The sequence below is a fragment of the Peromyscus californicus genome, unplaced genomic scaffold (genome assembly GCF_007827085.1).
Source record: "Peromyscus californicus insignis strain IS unplaced genomic scaffold, ASM782708v3 Scaffold_7__1_contigs__length_154581171, whole genome shotgun sequence".
Classification (NCBI taxonomy): domain Eukaryota; kingdom Metazoa; phylum Chordata; class Mammalia; order Rodentia; family Cricetidae; genus Peromyscus; species Peromyscus californicus.
This window is the reverse complement of record NW_026294595.1, coordinates 1850823-1867056: the sequence shown is the minus strand read 5'-3', so window position 1 is coordinate 1867056 and position 16234 is coordinate 1850823. Positions and strand designations below refer to the sequence as shown.

At 36.7% G+C, this 16234-nt stretch overlaps 1 protein-coding gene across 9 annotated transcripts in view; it reads right to left on the bottom strand.

Annotated features, from left to right (window-relative positions):
• Nucleotides 1-16234, bottom strand: part of Strbp (spermatid perinuclear RNA binding protein) — a 142263-nt gene that overhangs the window by 37339 nt on the left and 88690 nt on the right. For all 9 annotated transcript variants that reach the window (XR_008215476.1, XM_052726625.1, XM_052726620.1 and 6 more), the window contains 5 exons: nucleotides 15859-15970; nucleotides 15161-15258; nucleotides 14839-14950; nucleotides 5421-5513; nucleotides 4236-4435 (listed from right to left, as the gene is read on the bottom strand). Coding sequence is in view for 8 of the 9 variants with exons in the window: in XM_052726625.1 (XP_052582585.1) it covers nucleotides 4236-4435; nucleotides 5421-5513; nucleotides 14839-14950; nucleotides 15161-15258; nucleotides 15859-15970 (615 nt within the window). In the remaining variant the exon portion in view is untranslated. The remainder of the gene's footprint in view (nucleotides 1-4235; nucleotides 4436-5420; nucleotides 5514-14838; nucleotides 14951-15160; nucleotides 15259-15858; nucleotides 15971-16234) is intronic.

Genomic DNA, 16234 nt, shown 5'->3' with positions numbered 1-16234 from the left:
AAATTTTTTTTTTATAGAAAACAAATTCTGCTGGTTCTGTTTAGTCAGAAATCATGCTTTACCCCTGATGTTTCTTTTCAGTAATTCCCACCCATTCATCATTCTCTGATCCTTGGCAATAAATTATGGAGTGAGAATTCAGTCCAGTTACATACTAAGATGTTTTCCTCACTACCACCCATTGCAATATTTCTTGTGTAAAATCCATTTTCACCTACTTAATAACTGTCCTGGTCTACTTTCTTCAGCAGAACCAAACTTTGTTTCAAATCAATGTTAAGACAAAAATAAGCAAAACCAGTACATCAAAGAAAATCAGCTTAAGTATCTAGAAAACATAGTCAAACATATTAAACACATCAACTGAGCTTAAAATTCTCAAGATAATTCACTAAAACAAGGTAACTTGAAAGCAAGTTATGTATGTAACTGTGGCCCATTTTTCCTGGAAGAGAGTTGAGTCTGATACAGGTTAAGACTAAGAAAGATGAGCTACCCTCAAAGACTGGGCACTGGAAGTAAAAAGAAAATACTCCATGGTTCTGTGCTCAAAAGAAACTAAGATTCATAGCTTCTGTAGGATGGAGATCTGGTCTCAGGTTCTCAGAACACCTAATGGATCTAAACACTTCTCGAAAAGGTTTTCACTCATCACCTTTACTCAGGGCCATTTAGAGGAAGAATCAGGCAGATCTCTGAGTTCGAGGCTAGCCTGGTCTATAGAGTGAGTTCTGGGGCCAGCCATGGCTACACAGAAAAGACCTGTCATTTAAAAAAAAAAAGTCTTCACTCCTTGTCCCCCTCCATGTTTGTCTTTTCTCCACACTAAAGCACAATTACTTTCATGACAGGAATATGTGAAATGTACCCTCTGTCAGGGGCTCTCAGAAAAAAAAAGCTGCAGAAGGAGAGGGAAGCTGCAGCTGGGTAGCTAAGCCGACTATCGTGGCAGTGACAAATTTCTAGTCGATTTGTTGTACTTTGACTTGGAGTGATCTTTCTGAAGGTCCTGTCCAAGGATCTACCTCCAGAAGGGCAGCACTGCCTCTGACTCATCTGTAAATATGTGTACGACCTTCAGGGACTGCAATCTGGCAATGTATTCTGATATATAATAGGATTCCCAATACATTTTTTAATGAATTAATGAATTATTCATTAACTTTGGCCCAGTAATTCCATCTCTAGAATGTATCTTAGAGGATAATCAGACAAGGTCAAAAATATGAAAACTAATAAACTAAGACATTCAAAACAAGTACTTTATGATAACTTGATAAAAATAAATTTTTCAGCCATCAGCTAATATTAGAACAATCTTCAATAGAAAAATAACTATGTTTAGATGAGCAAAGCAACAGGGAACTACTTTATGTACATATTTATACACAACATGTAGGTCCACTGCTCTTAGGGCCAATTTTTTTTTTTTGAGAATTCTTAAGTTTCTATTTCCAAAACCTAATATAAAACCAAATTATTTGACAAAAATCCCAAGTGAATGCTCAGGTACTAGCCTATATTCATATACAGAAACATTAAATGGAATAATAAAGATTTAAAAACGCCCTGCATCAATTCAGCTTGGGTCTTGCCACCCAATTAGTACAAATTCTATGATTACATCAAACAGCTAAACTTCCTTGAATTTTGGAATTGCAAGTTTAAGTAAAAATAAAGCTTGGGAAAAAATAAACACCTTCTGCACTTAATGTAAAACCTGTTGCTGTTATTTCTAACTGTTGGAATTAAGGATGTTTCATTCATTCTCTAAACTACAACAAACATACATGACCAAAAAAGAAAAGAAAAGAAAAGAAAAGCCAACTTTTGCAAAGCCAGGCATACAATAATAAAAACTACCCAAAGAGCTTGTATTGGCAAGATAGAGGACACAGGTACCTGAGTTTGATCTGTGGAGCTCTTAAGTTAAAAATAGAGAACAGACTCCCAAAAGTTGTCCTCTGAGAGTCATTCATGCCATCATACATGTACACCCTCCCCAACACACACACACACACACACACACACACACACACACACACACACACAATTAAACATTAAAACTTGAAAACCTTAGGAAGAACTCTTTGCCTCAACACAGAAAGCAAACTCTAGAATATAGCTATCCAGTACACAAACTAGTATAAGAATGGGGAGACCCAAAATGAACCACAGGCTACTTCTGACTACGTCTCCATATCACACTGCTGCATAATAATCATAAGCCAAACAAACAAATTATCCACAGAGGGGTATCCAAAGCTTCAAAGCTGATTTACTCTGATATTTCATCTCCTCTGAGTGCATCAGCAATCTAATTGAGTGGCCATTCAAAACAGTCAAATCTCAACTCTTCACATAGTTCAGATTTACTACTCAACTGCACATTCTACCCAAACTGCAATTAAAGACAAAAAAAAAAAAAAAAAAAAAAGGAGAGAAAGAGAAAAAGCATGAAAGTCATCTTCTGAAACACAAATTATAAAAAGGATGTTAACTCACTCCTCTGACCCAATGCCATTGGAATTATAACTGATGCTTCAGATGTGTGCTTATATACCCTTGAAATGTAAGAAAGCAAACTGAGAAACTCTAAGTCTACAAGTCCACCATGTTTACCAAAAGTTAGGTTAAAATAATCCATCGTGGTATAATATTGTTATCACTGTATCAAATGAAAATAGCATCTAATTCACTGTGTTAAAAAAAATGAACTACAAATTGCTATGAGGCTATTAGCATAGAGTAAAAGTAGACAATACATTAAGGATTACTGGTATCCTATGTTGTAGAGATCTACCCAAGAAGAAATGCCCACCTGACCCTTAACAAACACAACTGTGACTCTCAAAAACCAACTGACTGTTCTTATGCCATAAACAGTTTATTTCACAAGCTTTTTGTCTTACTACAGAATTTAGCTTTAAATCTGCAGTTCATTCTCAGGGTACTCAGCACAGCTCATTTGCAATGGTTTGTTTTGGTTTGGTTTTGTCATCTTGACACAAACTTGGGTCATCTGGGAAAAGAGAACCTCTCAATTAAGAAAACGCGCCCCCCCCCCCCCCCCCCCCCCCGAGGTTGGGGATTTAGCTCAGTGGTAGAGCGCTTGCCTAGCAAGCATAAGGCCCTGGGTTCATTCCTCAGCTCCAGGGGGAAAAAAAAAAAAAGAAAAGAAAAGAAAAGAAAAAGAAAATGCCCCCATAAGATTGGCCTGTCTGCAAGTTTGTGGAGTATTTTTTTTTTTAACTGATTGATGTGGGAGGGCCTAGCCCACCATGGGAGGCAATAAGAAAGCAGACAGAGAAAGCCATGGGGAGCAAACCAGTTAAGCAGAATTCCTCCATGGCTTACTTATGCTTCAATTCTTCTTTCCAGGTTCCTGCCCTGACTTCCCTACATGATGTATGTAAGATGTAAGCTGAAATAAACCTTTTCCTGCCCACACTGATTTTGATTATGGTCTTTATCACAGCAATAGAAAACAACTAAAACAATTATTAAACTCTATTTTTAGTCTTAAGTCTTGGGTTCAATTTATAGTCTAATTTTAAATTTATAAACAAAGCAGAATGGACTGTCTGGTATTTTTTTTATCACTTTGTTACTATTTTTCTGTATAGTTCTAATCACTAGCACACTATATACTTTGCATATATGCATTATCTGTATCTCCATCCTATCCACACTAAACTCCATAAACTCCACTAAACTCCATAAACTCTTTCCTTAGCATCTAGCATACTGCTTGCTCTACTTTAACAATATTTTAGCAAATGTAATATCCATGAAAACAGACTAATTCTATTTTATACCATATACTCTTAAATGACAGAATAAAAATCAATCTTCATTGTACATGCATGATCTTTGACATTTTGGCATTAGTCTACAATAAATCAAATTTATTGAGAGATTCATTATTTGTGGATTATCTATATGATTATTCAAAAATTTTCATTATTATTCTCTATAAAAATATCTCAAGAACAAAGCATCTCTATGAACAATGCACTATGTATAAATATTATCTTTGCCTCAAAAATGTGGCATACAATTTCTGTATTTTCTAAATTGCATACAATCAACACATATTATGTCACAACAATAACAAATGTGATCCATAGGTGAAAGAAGTTTCTATGTCACTGTCCTTAAAGCCTTACAGATATAGGTAAGCACTTTATCTGAACAAAACAAAGGAAGCACTGGCAAGTAAAAGAATACTGTACCTTCACTGCTACATGAAGTTTTGCTGTTTTCTTGGATGGTCCTGAGGCTTCATATGTTGTGCCATCCACATCTACAGACATTGTGAAGACTGGGGCATGGACTGGGCCAGATTGTGACAAAAGCTTATATTGAAGCCCAGGCCTGATCTGGTTTAATCTCATTAGTGCATTCATAAGGTCTATTGCTTTACTGTCCAGAACTATGAAAGAAAGAGAAAATAGATTAGAAATTAACTAGAAAGCCATTTGGCTTCAAACAATATATCTGTAGCTCCCATTAGCCACTATAAATTCCCCATGTGATGGTCTAGAAAGACAGATCAGCAGTTAAGAACACTTGCTCTTGCAGAAGACCTGGGTTCAGTTCCCAGCATCCATACACATGGTGGTTCACCGCCACCTGTTAACTCCATTTCTAGGGTACCTGATGTCCTCTTCTGACTTCTGCAGGCACCAGGAATGCACATGGTGCAAATACATAAATGCAGGCAAAACATTCATTCATTATGTCTAATAAAATAAATATAAAGAATGTTTTTAAATTTCTCATGTGTTTACAAAAATGAGAATTTTAAAATACAAATTCTCTCCATGAGTAGTCTTTGAATTTCTTATACTAATAGGATGCTAAAAATAAGGTCCCATTAATTTCTATTTGTCAGCATTGATGTCTTTTTTTTATTTTTTTTTAAGATTTATTTATTTATTATGTATACAAAAGAGGGTGCCAGATCTCATTACAGACGGTTGTGAGCCACCATGTGGGTGCTGGGAATTGAACTCAGGACCTCTGGAAGAGCAGTCGGTGCTCTTAACCTCTGAGCCATCTCTCCAGCCCAGCACTGATGTCTTAAGCAATGAAACTCAAAGTTCAATTACCAATTTTGTCAACTAAGGTCTATTCTTAAAATTCTAATTCAAGTCGCCGGGCGGTGGTGGCGCACGCCTTTAATCCCAGCACTCGGGAGGCAGAGCCAGCCGGATCTCTGTGAGTTCGAGGCCAGCCTGGGCTACCAAGCGAGTCCCAGGAAAGGCGCAAAGCTACACAGAGAAACCCTGTCTCGAAAAACCAAAAAAAAAAAAAAAAAAAAAATTCTAATTCAAGTCAATGAAACTCTTCATTTCTTATTTTCTGAAGCTATAAACCTTCTCTAGTTCCCACAATTAGAATAATGATTTACATACTTTTCCTTAAGTTTCGTTTCATCTTCTTATTGGGATCTTTATCATCCCCTAATCCATCTTCAAATGGCCTCTTTAGAGCTGAAGATCCAGCACCTACAAACAATTTTGAGATCTTCACTGTCAGTTAAAACAAGGATTCTTTTAATGTTTGAGTAGAAAAATCTCAAAAAGATCACACGAGTTTTTCAACGATCAATTAAAATGCCAAAGTTATAATCTAGAATGTGCAATAATCTTTTGAAACCATTTATTTAAATAAATGGTTTCATTTTTATAAATACCTATTCTACATTTATTCAGATATGTATATGTCTATGTTATGGTCTAGATGCTTCTATCCTAAAATTCACATGCTCAATCTTAATCCCCTATGCAAAGATGTTGAGGGAGGTTGTGTGTGAGGCACAACCCTAATGAACATTAGTTAGAGTTGTAAAATATGCCTGAAAGAGAGTGCCTCTTCCATAATAAGACATATAGCAGGTGCCATCTGTTAAGAAGCAGAGGCAGGCACATCTGAGTTCAAGGCCAGCCTGGTCTACAGAGCAAGTTCCAGGACAGCCAGGGTTATACAGGAAAACCTTGTCTAGAAAATGAAAAGAAATAGACTATTACTAACTAAGTGTTGGGCAGTGGTAGCACATACCTTTGATCCCAGCACTCAGGAGACAGAGGCAGGCAGATCTCTCTAAGACTGAGGCCAGCCTGGTCTACAAAGTAAATTCCAGGACAACCGAAGTTATGTAGACCGTCTCAAAATATCAAAAAGAAAAAGGAAAAGGACCATTACCAGACAACCCAACATCAGGTCTCTTGGAGCATTGGCCTAAACTTCCAGCTTGCATAACTGTAATTATAAGTTTTCCAGTCTAAGGTACTTTATTGCACAAACCAAACTAGAATGGCATATATTCACATCTGTTATAAAACTGAACAAAAAGTCTATCATCTACGTGTCAGATGATTAAAAGTAGCTAGTTGTAGAATATTATTTTAGGATGTGTTACAATTGTTTATTCTATGGAACATTTGCTTACTGATGCAAAGATGTGTTTCATTCTTTTTGCTGCATTTGTTTAATTCTGTGAAGCTGTGTTATTGTGCTTGCCTAAAATACCTGATGGTCTAATAAAGAGCAAAAACAACCAACAACATTTGGCATACCAACGTGAGGCTCGAATATCCCTAGGGCCTGAGAAAGCTGAAAAAGAAGAGAAGAGAAGAGAAGAGAAGAGAAGAGAAGAGAAGAGAAGAGAAGAGAAGAGAAGAGAAGAGAAGAAAAGAGAAGAAAAGAGAAGAAAAGAGAAGAAAAGAGGCACGAGGCACTGATGTTCAGCCAGCAGCACTAAATAGAAACTAGAAACATCAAGCTAAGTAAAAACCACTTATGGCAACACAAGTACCGGCTTCCTTAGGCTAGGAAGATTGAATGCAGTTTTCAGTCACAAACCTCCAAGCAGGCCACAAGCTTTAGACTTGGCTCTCACAAACCTAGAAGCAGACAGAGCAAGCCAAGAGAGTCGCACTTAGCAGTCTAAAGGTGTAGCTTAGCAGTCTAAAGTTTGCGAGTGTGGTCAAAAAAGGCTAAAAGATATGCAAGAAAGCAGGTTCAGATGGAAAAAAAAAACCTTAAAAAGGTTACCATGTGTTTAACAATGGCAGAGGCTTAAAAAAGAAAAGAAAAAGGGTATGGACAGTCATTGAAAGAAAGAATTTAAAAATAAAAAAAGTCTTTAAAAAGAGAAGTAAAATAATAAAAAAGAGTAAACCACATAGAGATGGGAAATACACAGGGAGTCTGGATCCTGTACAGTATTGTGTTGATTTTGAATGTTTTGATTGCTGACAAGCAAACAACAGCTGCTGAGAGACATGGGATTGAAAGAAGGACTGATGACATACACCAGCCTGGATATTTTAGGAATGCCTTAACTTTAAAATGGAAGTCAAAAATGCTTTGGATAAGAGGTTTTGCTTTTTTCCATGGGAAACAAGACGCTGTGGATTCATTTTGGGTTAATATAGATCAGGTTTGTTCAAAGGAGACCTCCTGAATCTTGACAGGTGATATCTATCAACAAAGGTCACTGCTGGTCTTCCCAGGACTTGGCCATTATCTCAAATCTTCTCTCTGCGACCCTAGAGATGTTTTGTCCACAGACAGCAGGAAGCAGTTTGGAGAACACAATGTCCATACTCCCAAGAGTGGGGTTATGGGAGGCAGTTGATTATTTGGTGGGTTACGGATGTTGGTTATCATTTATATATAGTATATTGATACAAAGTTATTTTTGTTACTGTATATATGTTTCCACTCTTGTTTAAGGTATTGCACCTATGCAGTTCCTTTAAAAATGTAAGGTAAAAAATTCTAGCTTTTGAAAGCTATTATTATGAACTATTTAGGATAATCAAGAAACACGGGTCAGTAGTTTGTCATCTATAACAATAAAATTTTTAGATATGTTAGGTATGCTTTCAAGATCATACAGATATATATTTTTAGACAGATAAATGGTTTTCAAACATTTCAAAGACATACAGAATATGGCATTTAAAATGTTTTGTCAGCCTAAGGCTTTTTTCATGACAATGAGACACATCTGCTCCTGGCAGCACCAATTTACTTCAGAGAAGGCGATGGGCATTGAAGAAACTCCTTATGGAGTTTGCTTTCACTGTGGCAAGGTTAACCACTGGGCAAAGAAACTGCTCTTGCCTTTAACTGCTGACAATGTGCTGTGCAGACTGGACATGCAGGACACAGAGGAAATCAACTGACGAACTTTGCCAATACAAGGCAGGACAGTCCTTCAAATTTCCTGCTTCACTGAAAAATTTGTCAGATGCTCTAGGCCTGTAGGCTGAAGATGGATGGCCCAACATTGCAGAGGAACTTTGGGTGGCTGTCCAGGCAGTCAACGGTCTCTGTTGTTAGATAATATTATATCTTTCTAGGTCTTTGATGGAGTTGAAGACTAGATAGTTATAGTTGCAGTTTTCCTTAGTTTTGATAGAAAGTAAGTTAGGTGTAAAACTTTGGATTCACTAAGATAGGATAGATAGTGCATTACTTTCTCTGAATATGCTAACTACTAATGGACAGAATATTGTAAATTTGATTCTTTCCTGACAACTGTTTTTGTTGTGTACAGTTTTACTATGTTAAAGTTAAAACTTTTAAATTCAGACAAAAAGGGGGAAATGTTGTAGAATATTATTTTAGGATGTATTAATTTGTTTATGCTGTGGAACATTTGTTTAATGATGCAAAGATGTGTTGCATTCTTTTATGTTGAATTTGTTTAACTCTGTAAAGCTGTGTTACTTTGCCTATCTAAAACACTTGATGGTATAATAAAGAGCTGAACAGCCCATAGTGAGGCAGGAGAAAGGATAGGCGGGACTGGCAGACAGAGAATAAATAGAAGAAGAAATCCGGAAGAAAAAGAAGAGCAAGAGAACAAGGAGAGGAGGATGCTAGGGGCCAGCCACAGAGTAAGAGTGAAAATAAGATTAAGGAAGTAAGAAAAGGAAAAAGCCCAGAGGCAAAAGATAGATGGGATAATTTAAGTTAAGGAAAGCTGACTAGAAATAAGCCAAGCTAAGGCCAGGCATTTATAATTAAGAATAAACCTCCGTGTGTGATTTATTTAGGAGTTGGGTGGCAGGCCCCGACAAAAGAGTAGAAAAAACAACCAACAATAGTTGGTTTAGAAGAACTGATCTACCTTTTCAAGTATTTCTAAATTGCTTCTAGAAATTCTCAATATATTAAGATCTTAAGCTTTTATAAATCTGATCATCGAATTATAAGTCTTTTGCAAGATTTTATTCACAGTTTTCTACAAGGCTTTTTACCCACTATCAACTTCCTACTTAATCAGAACACTGTGTAGTATTGCCTATTTGCATATACATTTTATGTGTCCTTAATTGCAGTTGGTGCAGATCAAAGGGTATTTTCTACTTGTCTTCTATTTTATAGAGTATTTTAACATGAGAGGTAGAAATAACATAATGGAAAGAAACCTAAAGAAAATGATACTAATAAAAGTGCTTTGCTGCCCAAGGTTCAAAGGAGAAAGAGAGGAAAGGTCATCAGCCTGCCAAAGTACATTAATGAATTCTGTCTTCAACTTAAAAATTAGTTCACGGGACTTTTCCTAAGAAAAGCTATGCTCAAGATATTCATGCCACAAAATTTCTAGATAATTCTAGGAAAAATATGTAATAACAGTGAAGTTCTGTATTTTCTCACTATCAAGATTTATTGTCCCTTGGCATAAACACTTCAGCAATTGCTTGAGTCAATATTTTCCAGTCAGCTCAAACTTGATGTTCTCCAACAAGAAGCAATGTCTACCTAGCATTGCTGTTTTGTTTGCATACAACTATAAGTATGTTAGTCTTCGAGAGTGAAATTTTTAAGAAATAGAAGCTTTAAAATAGGAACTATGAGCCGGGCGGTGGTGGCGCACACCTTTAATCCCAGCACTCGGGAGGCAGAGCCAGGCGGATCTCTGTGAGTTCAAGGCCAGCCTGGGCTACCAAGTGAGTTCCAGGAGAGGCGCAAAGCTACACAGAGAAACCCTGTCTCAAAAAAAAAAAAAAAAATTATATATATGTAGGAACTATGTTTATTCAATCCTTTTCCCACTCATTATCCTACATTAAAAGCAGCTCCCTAACTAGAAAGTATAAGCTGGTTAAATACACGGATTTAAGTATGCCAGCTACATGGATAGAATTCTGTAGCTTCATTTTATCAGCAATGCCATTGGAAAAGAACTCGAATACCTGGGGCTAATAAGGGAAAACATGGGCTTACATTTATAAAAAGCAAGTCATTATAACCTTCGTGGTCTGGTAATGAGATCACTTCTGAGGTCTGGTACCATCCTTAGTTCTTATGTGTAACAACTTTATCCTCAGAAGCACTCAAAGCCAGTACCCCTTATTGTTCCCATTATAAACTCATACATGCATCTATTCAATAACAAATATTTTCAGCATAATCTACATATAGGCAATTTTAAGTATTTAACATATAACAAGGACAAACAGTACCTCTATTCTCTGTTTGCTCAGTCACAAGGGTGGAAACTAATTACAACATGCCATATTACAGTGAAGTGGGCACACACAGGAGTTCAGTACCTAAGACCCCAATTTGGTTTGGGTTATGTATACAGATTCACATACATGCATATTTTAATAGTGTACTTGGCAGCCTAATTCCTTAACCTGAACATAGTATGTGTACACATGCATCTCAAAACAATACACTTAGAAATTTCAGAATGCCCTCACTCCACAAACTGCATTGGCAACATGTACTCCCAATCTCTGAACAGTAGTTGAAATTTCTTCACCCCTAGTAGCAATCAAATCTAGAATACAAAGTAGAAAAGAAGGAAAAGAAACCCAGGTCAAAGGCACAGAAAATACTTTCCAAAATAAATAGTAAAAGAAAATTTCCGAAATTTAAGGGAAAGGATGCTATCACGGTACAAGAGGCATACAGAAAACCAAACAAGATGGGGGTGGGGTAAGAGACAAAATGATAAAAATACTAAATGTACAGAACAAAGAAAAGATATTAAAAGCCTCCAGAAAGAAAGACCAAGTCACATATAAAGGCAGACTCATCAGAATAACACCTAATTTTTCAATATAGACTTTGAAAGCAAGAAAGACCTGGTCTGACATTCTATATGTTTTTGAATGACCACAGCTGTCAGCTCAAACTACTATACCCAACAAAACTTTCAGTCATAACTGGAAGAGAAAGAAAAATATTCATGATAAAAACAAATTTGAGGAATTCATGTCTATTAAGCCAATTCAACGGAGGATACTATAAGAAATACTTTGGTCTAAAGAGAAGATTAAGCATACCCAAGAGAAGGAAGGAACAAAAAAACCCAGAACAGTTAACCATAAGAGGTCTGAAAAAAATCAACACAACCACAACAACAAAATAAAAAAAAATTAATAAACACTGCTCAATAGTAACTCTAAATAGCAACAGTCTCAATTTTCCAATAAAAACAGACTAACAGTGGGATTAGAAAACAGGATGAGTCTTTTTGTTGCCTACAAGAAACACATCTTCCTCATTAGGGTAAAAGGACAGAAAAAGATATTCCAAGCAAATTGAACTAATAAACAAACAGGCTATTCTAATACCCAGCAAAATGGATTTCAAACCAAAACAAGACAGAACAGACAGGAAAAGGCAATTAACACTCATTAAAGGAAAAATTCACCAACAGCACATTACAATTCATTACAATTCTAAACATTTACAAAACAAACAAAGGGGCACACAATTTTGTAAAATAAACAATCTGAAACTCACAGGTTGTTGCTAATACAGTGAAAGTGTACAACTCCAATAACCCACTCTTGCAGATAGGTTATCCGGACACAAACAGAGAAACTCTGGAGTTAAATGACATCATAAATGAAATGAACCTAACAGAATATTCTATGCAAACACTAAAGAATTTACTTTCTTCTCAGCAGCCCATGGAACTTTTTCCAAAAATGACCACAATGTAAGTCTCAACAAATACAGGAAAACTAAATATCCTCCATCTTCTGGTCACAAGAGTGTAGAGCTGAATTCCAACAACAACAGAAATGGCATAAATCAGACAAACTCATGGAAACAAGGTACTACATGAAAATTCGGTCAAGGGAGAAATCAAAAAGGAAATTTAAGCCAGGCAGCAGTGACACATGCCTTTAATCCCAGCACTTGGTAGACAAAGGCAGTCAGATCTCCAAGTTCAAGGCCCACCTAGTCTATAGAGCAAGTTCCAGGACAACCATGCGGGTGTAAAACTTCTCAGAATTGAATCAAAATAAAAACACAACATAACAACATACCAAAATCCATGCAAAACAGTAAAGGCAGTCCTAATAGGAAGGTACTTGAATGCTTAAAAAGACAAAAACAAGAATAAACACCTAAAGAAAGTAGACAGGAAGAAATGATCAACACAGGGCTGAAATTAATGAAATAGGAAAGAAAAACAACACAGAATCAATGATGTAAAGAGATGGTTCTTTGGGGGAAAAAACTGAAAACAACAAAATTGACAAACCTTTAGTCAAATTAGCCAGAAGGAAGGATCTAATCCAAATTGGATCCAAATTTAGATAAGAGGGCTGGAGAGACAGCTCAGAGGTTAAGAGCATTAGTTGCTGTTGCAAAGGACCTGGATTTATTTCCCAGCACCCATATGGTGGCTCACAATCATCCATAATTTCAATTCCAAAGGATCTGGCCTCCATGAACACCAAGCACACACATGGCACACAGATATACTTGCAGGCAAAGCACTCATACACAGCCAGGCGGTGGTGGCGCACACCTTTAATCCCAGTACTCAGGAGACAGAGCCAGGTGGATCTCTGTGAGTTCAAGGCCAGCCTGGTCTACAGAAAAAAGACCTAGGACAGGCACCAGAAACCTTGGGGGGGGGGGGGACCACTCATGCACATAAAATAATTTTTAATTGTAATTAGAAATGAAAGGGAGACATTACAACACAAAGTCAGTATTTCCAAAATCACAAAAGACTCAACAAAAGAAGAAAATGATAAGCCAGCACCTCTGAAAAATACAGAGTATTTATACAGTAAAAGTTCTCACCGGGCGGTGGAGGCACACGCCTTTAATCCCAGCACTCGGGAGGCAGAGCCAGGCGGATCTCTGTGAGTTCGAGGCCAGCCTGGTCTCCAAAGCGAGTTCCAGTTCCAGGAAAGGCGCAAAGCTACACAGAGAAACCCTGTCTCGAAAAACCAAAAAAAAAAAAAAAAAGTTCTCTATAATATTTGCAAGCTGAATGCAGGCATATATGAAAAGATCATCAACCATGATTGAGTCAGCTTCATCCCAGAGATGTAGGTATATTTCAACATATGTAAATCAATAAACAGAATCCACCATATAAACAGACTAAAGGACAGAAACCACATCAGAGGCAGAAAAGGCCTTTACCAAAATCTAACATCCCTTCATGATAAAAGTCCTGAAGAGACTAGGGTTACAAGGGACAAATCTCAACGTAACAAAGGCTATTTACAACAAATTCATAGCCAACATCATTCTAAACTAAAATCAGGAACAAGACAACTGTCTCCACTGTCATTCAATATATATTGCTTATATAAGTCTTAGCTAGAGCAGTTAAACTGAAGATCAAGAAGATACAAACAGGAAAAGAAGAAGTCAAAGTAACGGTATTGGCAGATAGTATGATTTTAAACATAAAAGACCCTAAAGACGCCACCAAGAAATTTCTACAGCTCATAAATACATTCTGAAAACTGGCAGGATACAAAATTAACACACAAAACTCAGCAGCCTTCCTATATAGAAACACCAAACATGCCAAGAGAGAAATAAAGAAAACAGCATTCACATAGCACACACACACAATCTCAGAATAACTATAAAAGTAAAACACATAAAATAAAAACTTTAAGACATTAAAAAAGAAATCACAGACGATCCTAGAAAATGGAAAAACCATTTCAAGAACTCCCTGAAACTAACCAGATTCACTAGGCCCCTCTCTGCCAGAGTAAGAAGAGCCCAGCTCAAAGAAGATTCTTGGAACAAAAAGAGCTGCCTGGAAGAGGTTTAGACCAACTGAAACACCTAGAAAGACACTCTCCAACCTGTTGAGCTGCCTGAAAGCTGTGCAGTGTGCTCCCAGGTTTTGTGAGCTGTCACCTGTGCGCAGGTGGGCATTGGTGATGCAGTTGCCTCTGAGTCATTCCTGATCCTATTAAGTAACCCCTCACCCACAGTAACCCCAATAAAATTCATTGGTTCACCAAGTTGGACTTTGGTGGTATCTTTGGTCTGTTTTGAGTTTCCTATCTGGGGTGAAAAGATGAATGTGTTTCATCTGCCCAGGAAACATTTCGTCACACAACAACAAGTACAAGCAGACAAGTACAAACAGAGGTGGCCGTGAATTTCCCAATACATTTTTCTCATCCCCTATACTTTTGTTTCTCTTTCTTTGTACAAATCACTTGCAAACTTCAGAAAGTTCATCACACTGACCAGTGACAGAGATAACGTCTCTTCTTAACTTATGGTTTATCTCCTCTTAGACCAGAAGCCTAAAGTATGGTTCTTAAGTCTATGCAGTAACAAAATCTAGCAACACAGGAAAATAAGCTGATCACTAATAAGAACAAATGAGAGAGCAGGCTGATATCACTGATATTTTGGATAGAAGCCAATTAAGTTAAAAAAAGCAGTAACTTGGATGACCAATGTTTAAGCTCCCTAAACAAGGTGCACACCACCATCAATGTTAACCCTCAATTCTAATTAAACAAAACAAAACAAAAAAAACAAACAAACAAAAAAACCTTTCATACTCACCTTCTTTATCAGTAACCGACCAGGAATACTTCTGAAAAGGCTTACTAGATGGAAGGGGGTCCATTTCCAGCACTTTATAAATCTGGCCAAAGGCTGATAGTCTAAGTGCATGCTAAAGAATAAAACATTATATTTAATGAAATCTCAATAACCATTCTTGCTTATATGACATTTAACTCAAATGACATTCTTTACATACTGATGTTATTATACTGGTAGAATTCCCTAACTTAAACATATAAGAAATGTAGCCACACAGAACAATTCAGAAATGGAAATTATGGTATCTTTCTAAGCAATCAGTGATACACCAGTCTCATACCTGTGCACTTTGAGTGATTTCTTCTTTTTGCTGAGTGGTCATGTAGCTCAGAGCATCTGTTGGGTCTCTCTCACAAGGATCATGAAGGCCAGGACCCCCTTTGGCAAAGGCAAGGAAAAATAAAAATTTAGAAATGAGTTTAGAACACAGCAAAGTAACAAAGAGAGAAGGGAAAAAACTGTAGAACTAAGTTAAAAGTCTGCTCATATGAGTGGAGTACTAAGGACAATCTGTCATTTGCAGTGTTAGCACCTAACTGTCATTTTTTACGGGAAGTCACCTAATACCAAAATGAGCCATACTCCAAGAATTTACAACAACATGATGAAACTTTAAATAGATTACATATTTAATTTTTCAAAATTTAATAACAGACTTGCAAACAAAATGAACTTCATACTTTTCAAATAAGCATTTACATTTCCAGATTCAGACTTCTAGGTGAAGCAAATGCATAGCAGACACAGTATCTATTAGTACCCTTTATGTTAGTACATATAAAACACAAATTAGAACTATGGAAAAGCTTTACAGCACTCTTCCACACACAAACATTCGAGCTGCTAAAATTCCAAAGATCACAACTCCTACACATCATTTTCCTCTGCAGAGGACAAACATTTAGCATATGTTTAGATAAATTAACTAAAGTAAGATTTTTTTCTTATTCTTCTGCCTTGAGAGTTTGAAACCCTTACCAGGAAGTAGTATTCCAGATGCCAAACACTCCATTACTCGTCTCAAGGCCTCCCCAGCGCCCAAAGGTCTATTACAAGTACCTATAGACTTTTCACATATAAGCTCTAGTGGCTAGAAGATATTAAATTACAAATTAGTACATGCACCAAGTGTTAAAAGGATTCCAGTTAAATGTGAGCTGACATTTCTATCTAAGGGAAGCCAAAAAAGTGTAGACAATTTAATATTTAAGGTCCATTTAACTCTTCCCCCATGATTATCTACTCTAATCCAATCATTTCTTAAATCAAGTATTTTTAGATATATTCTGAAAATATTTGAGACAAAAACTTTATGGTTTTTAGATACAAAAAAAATGAAATTACAGTCATATAA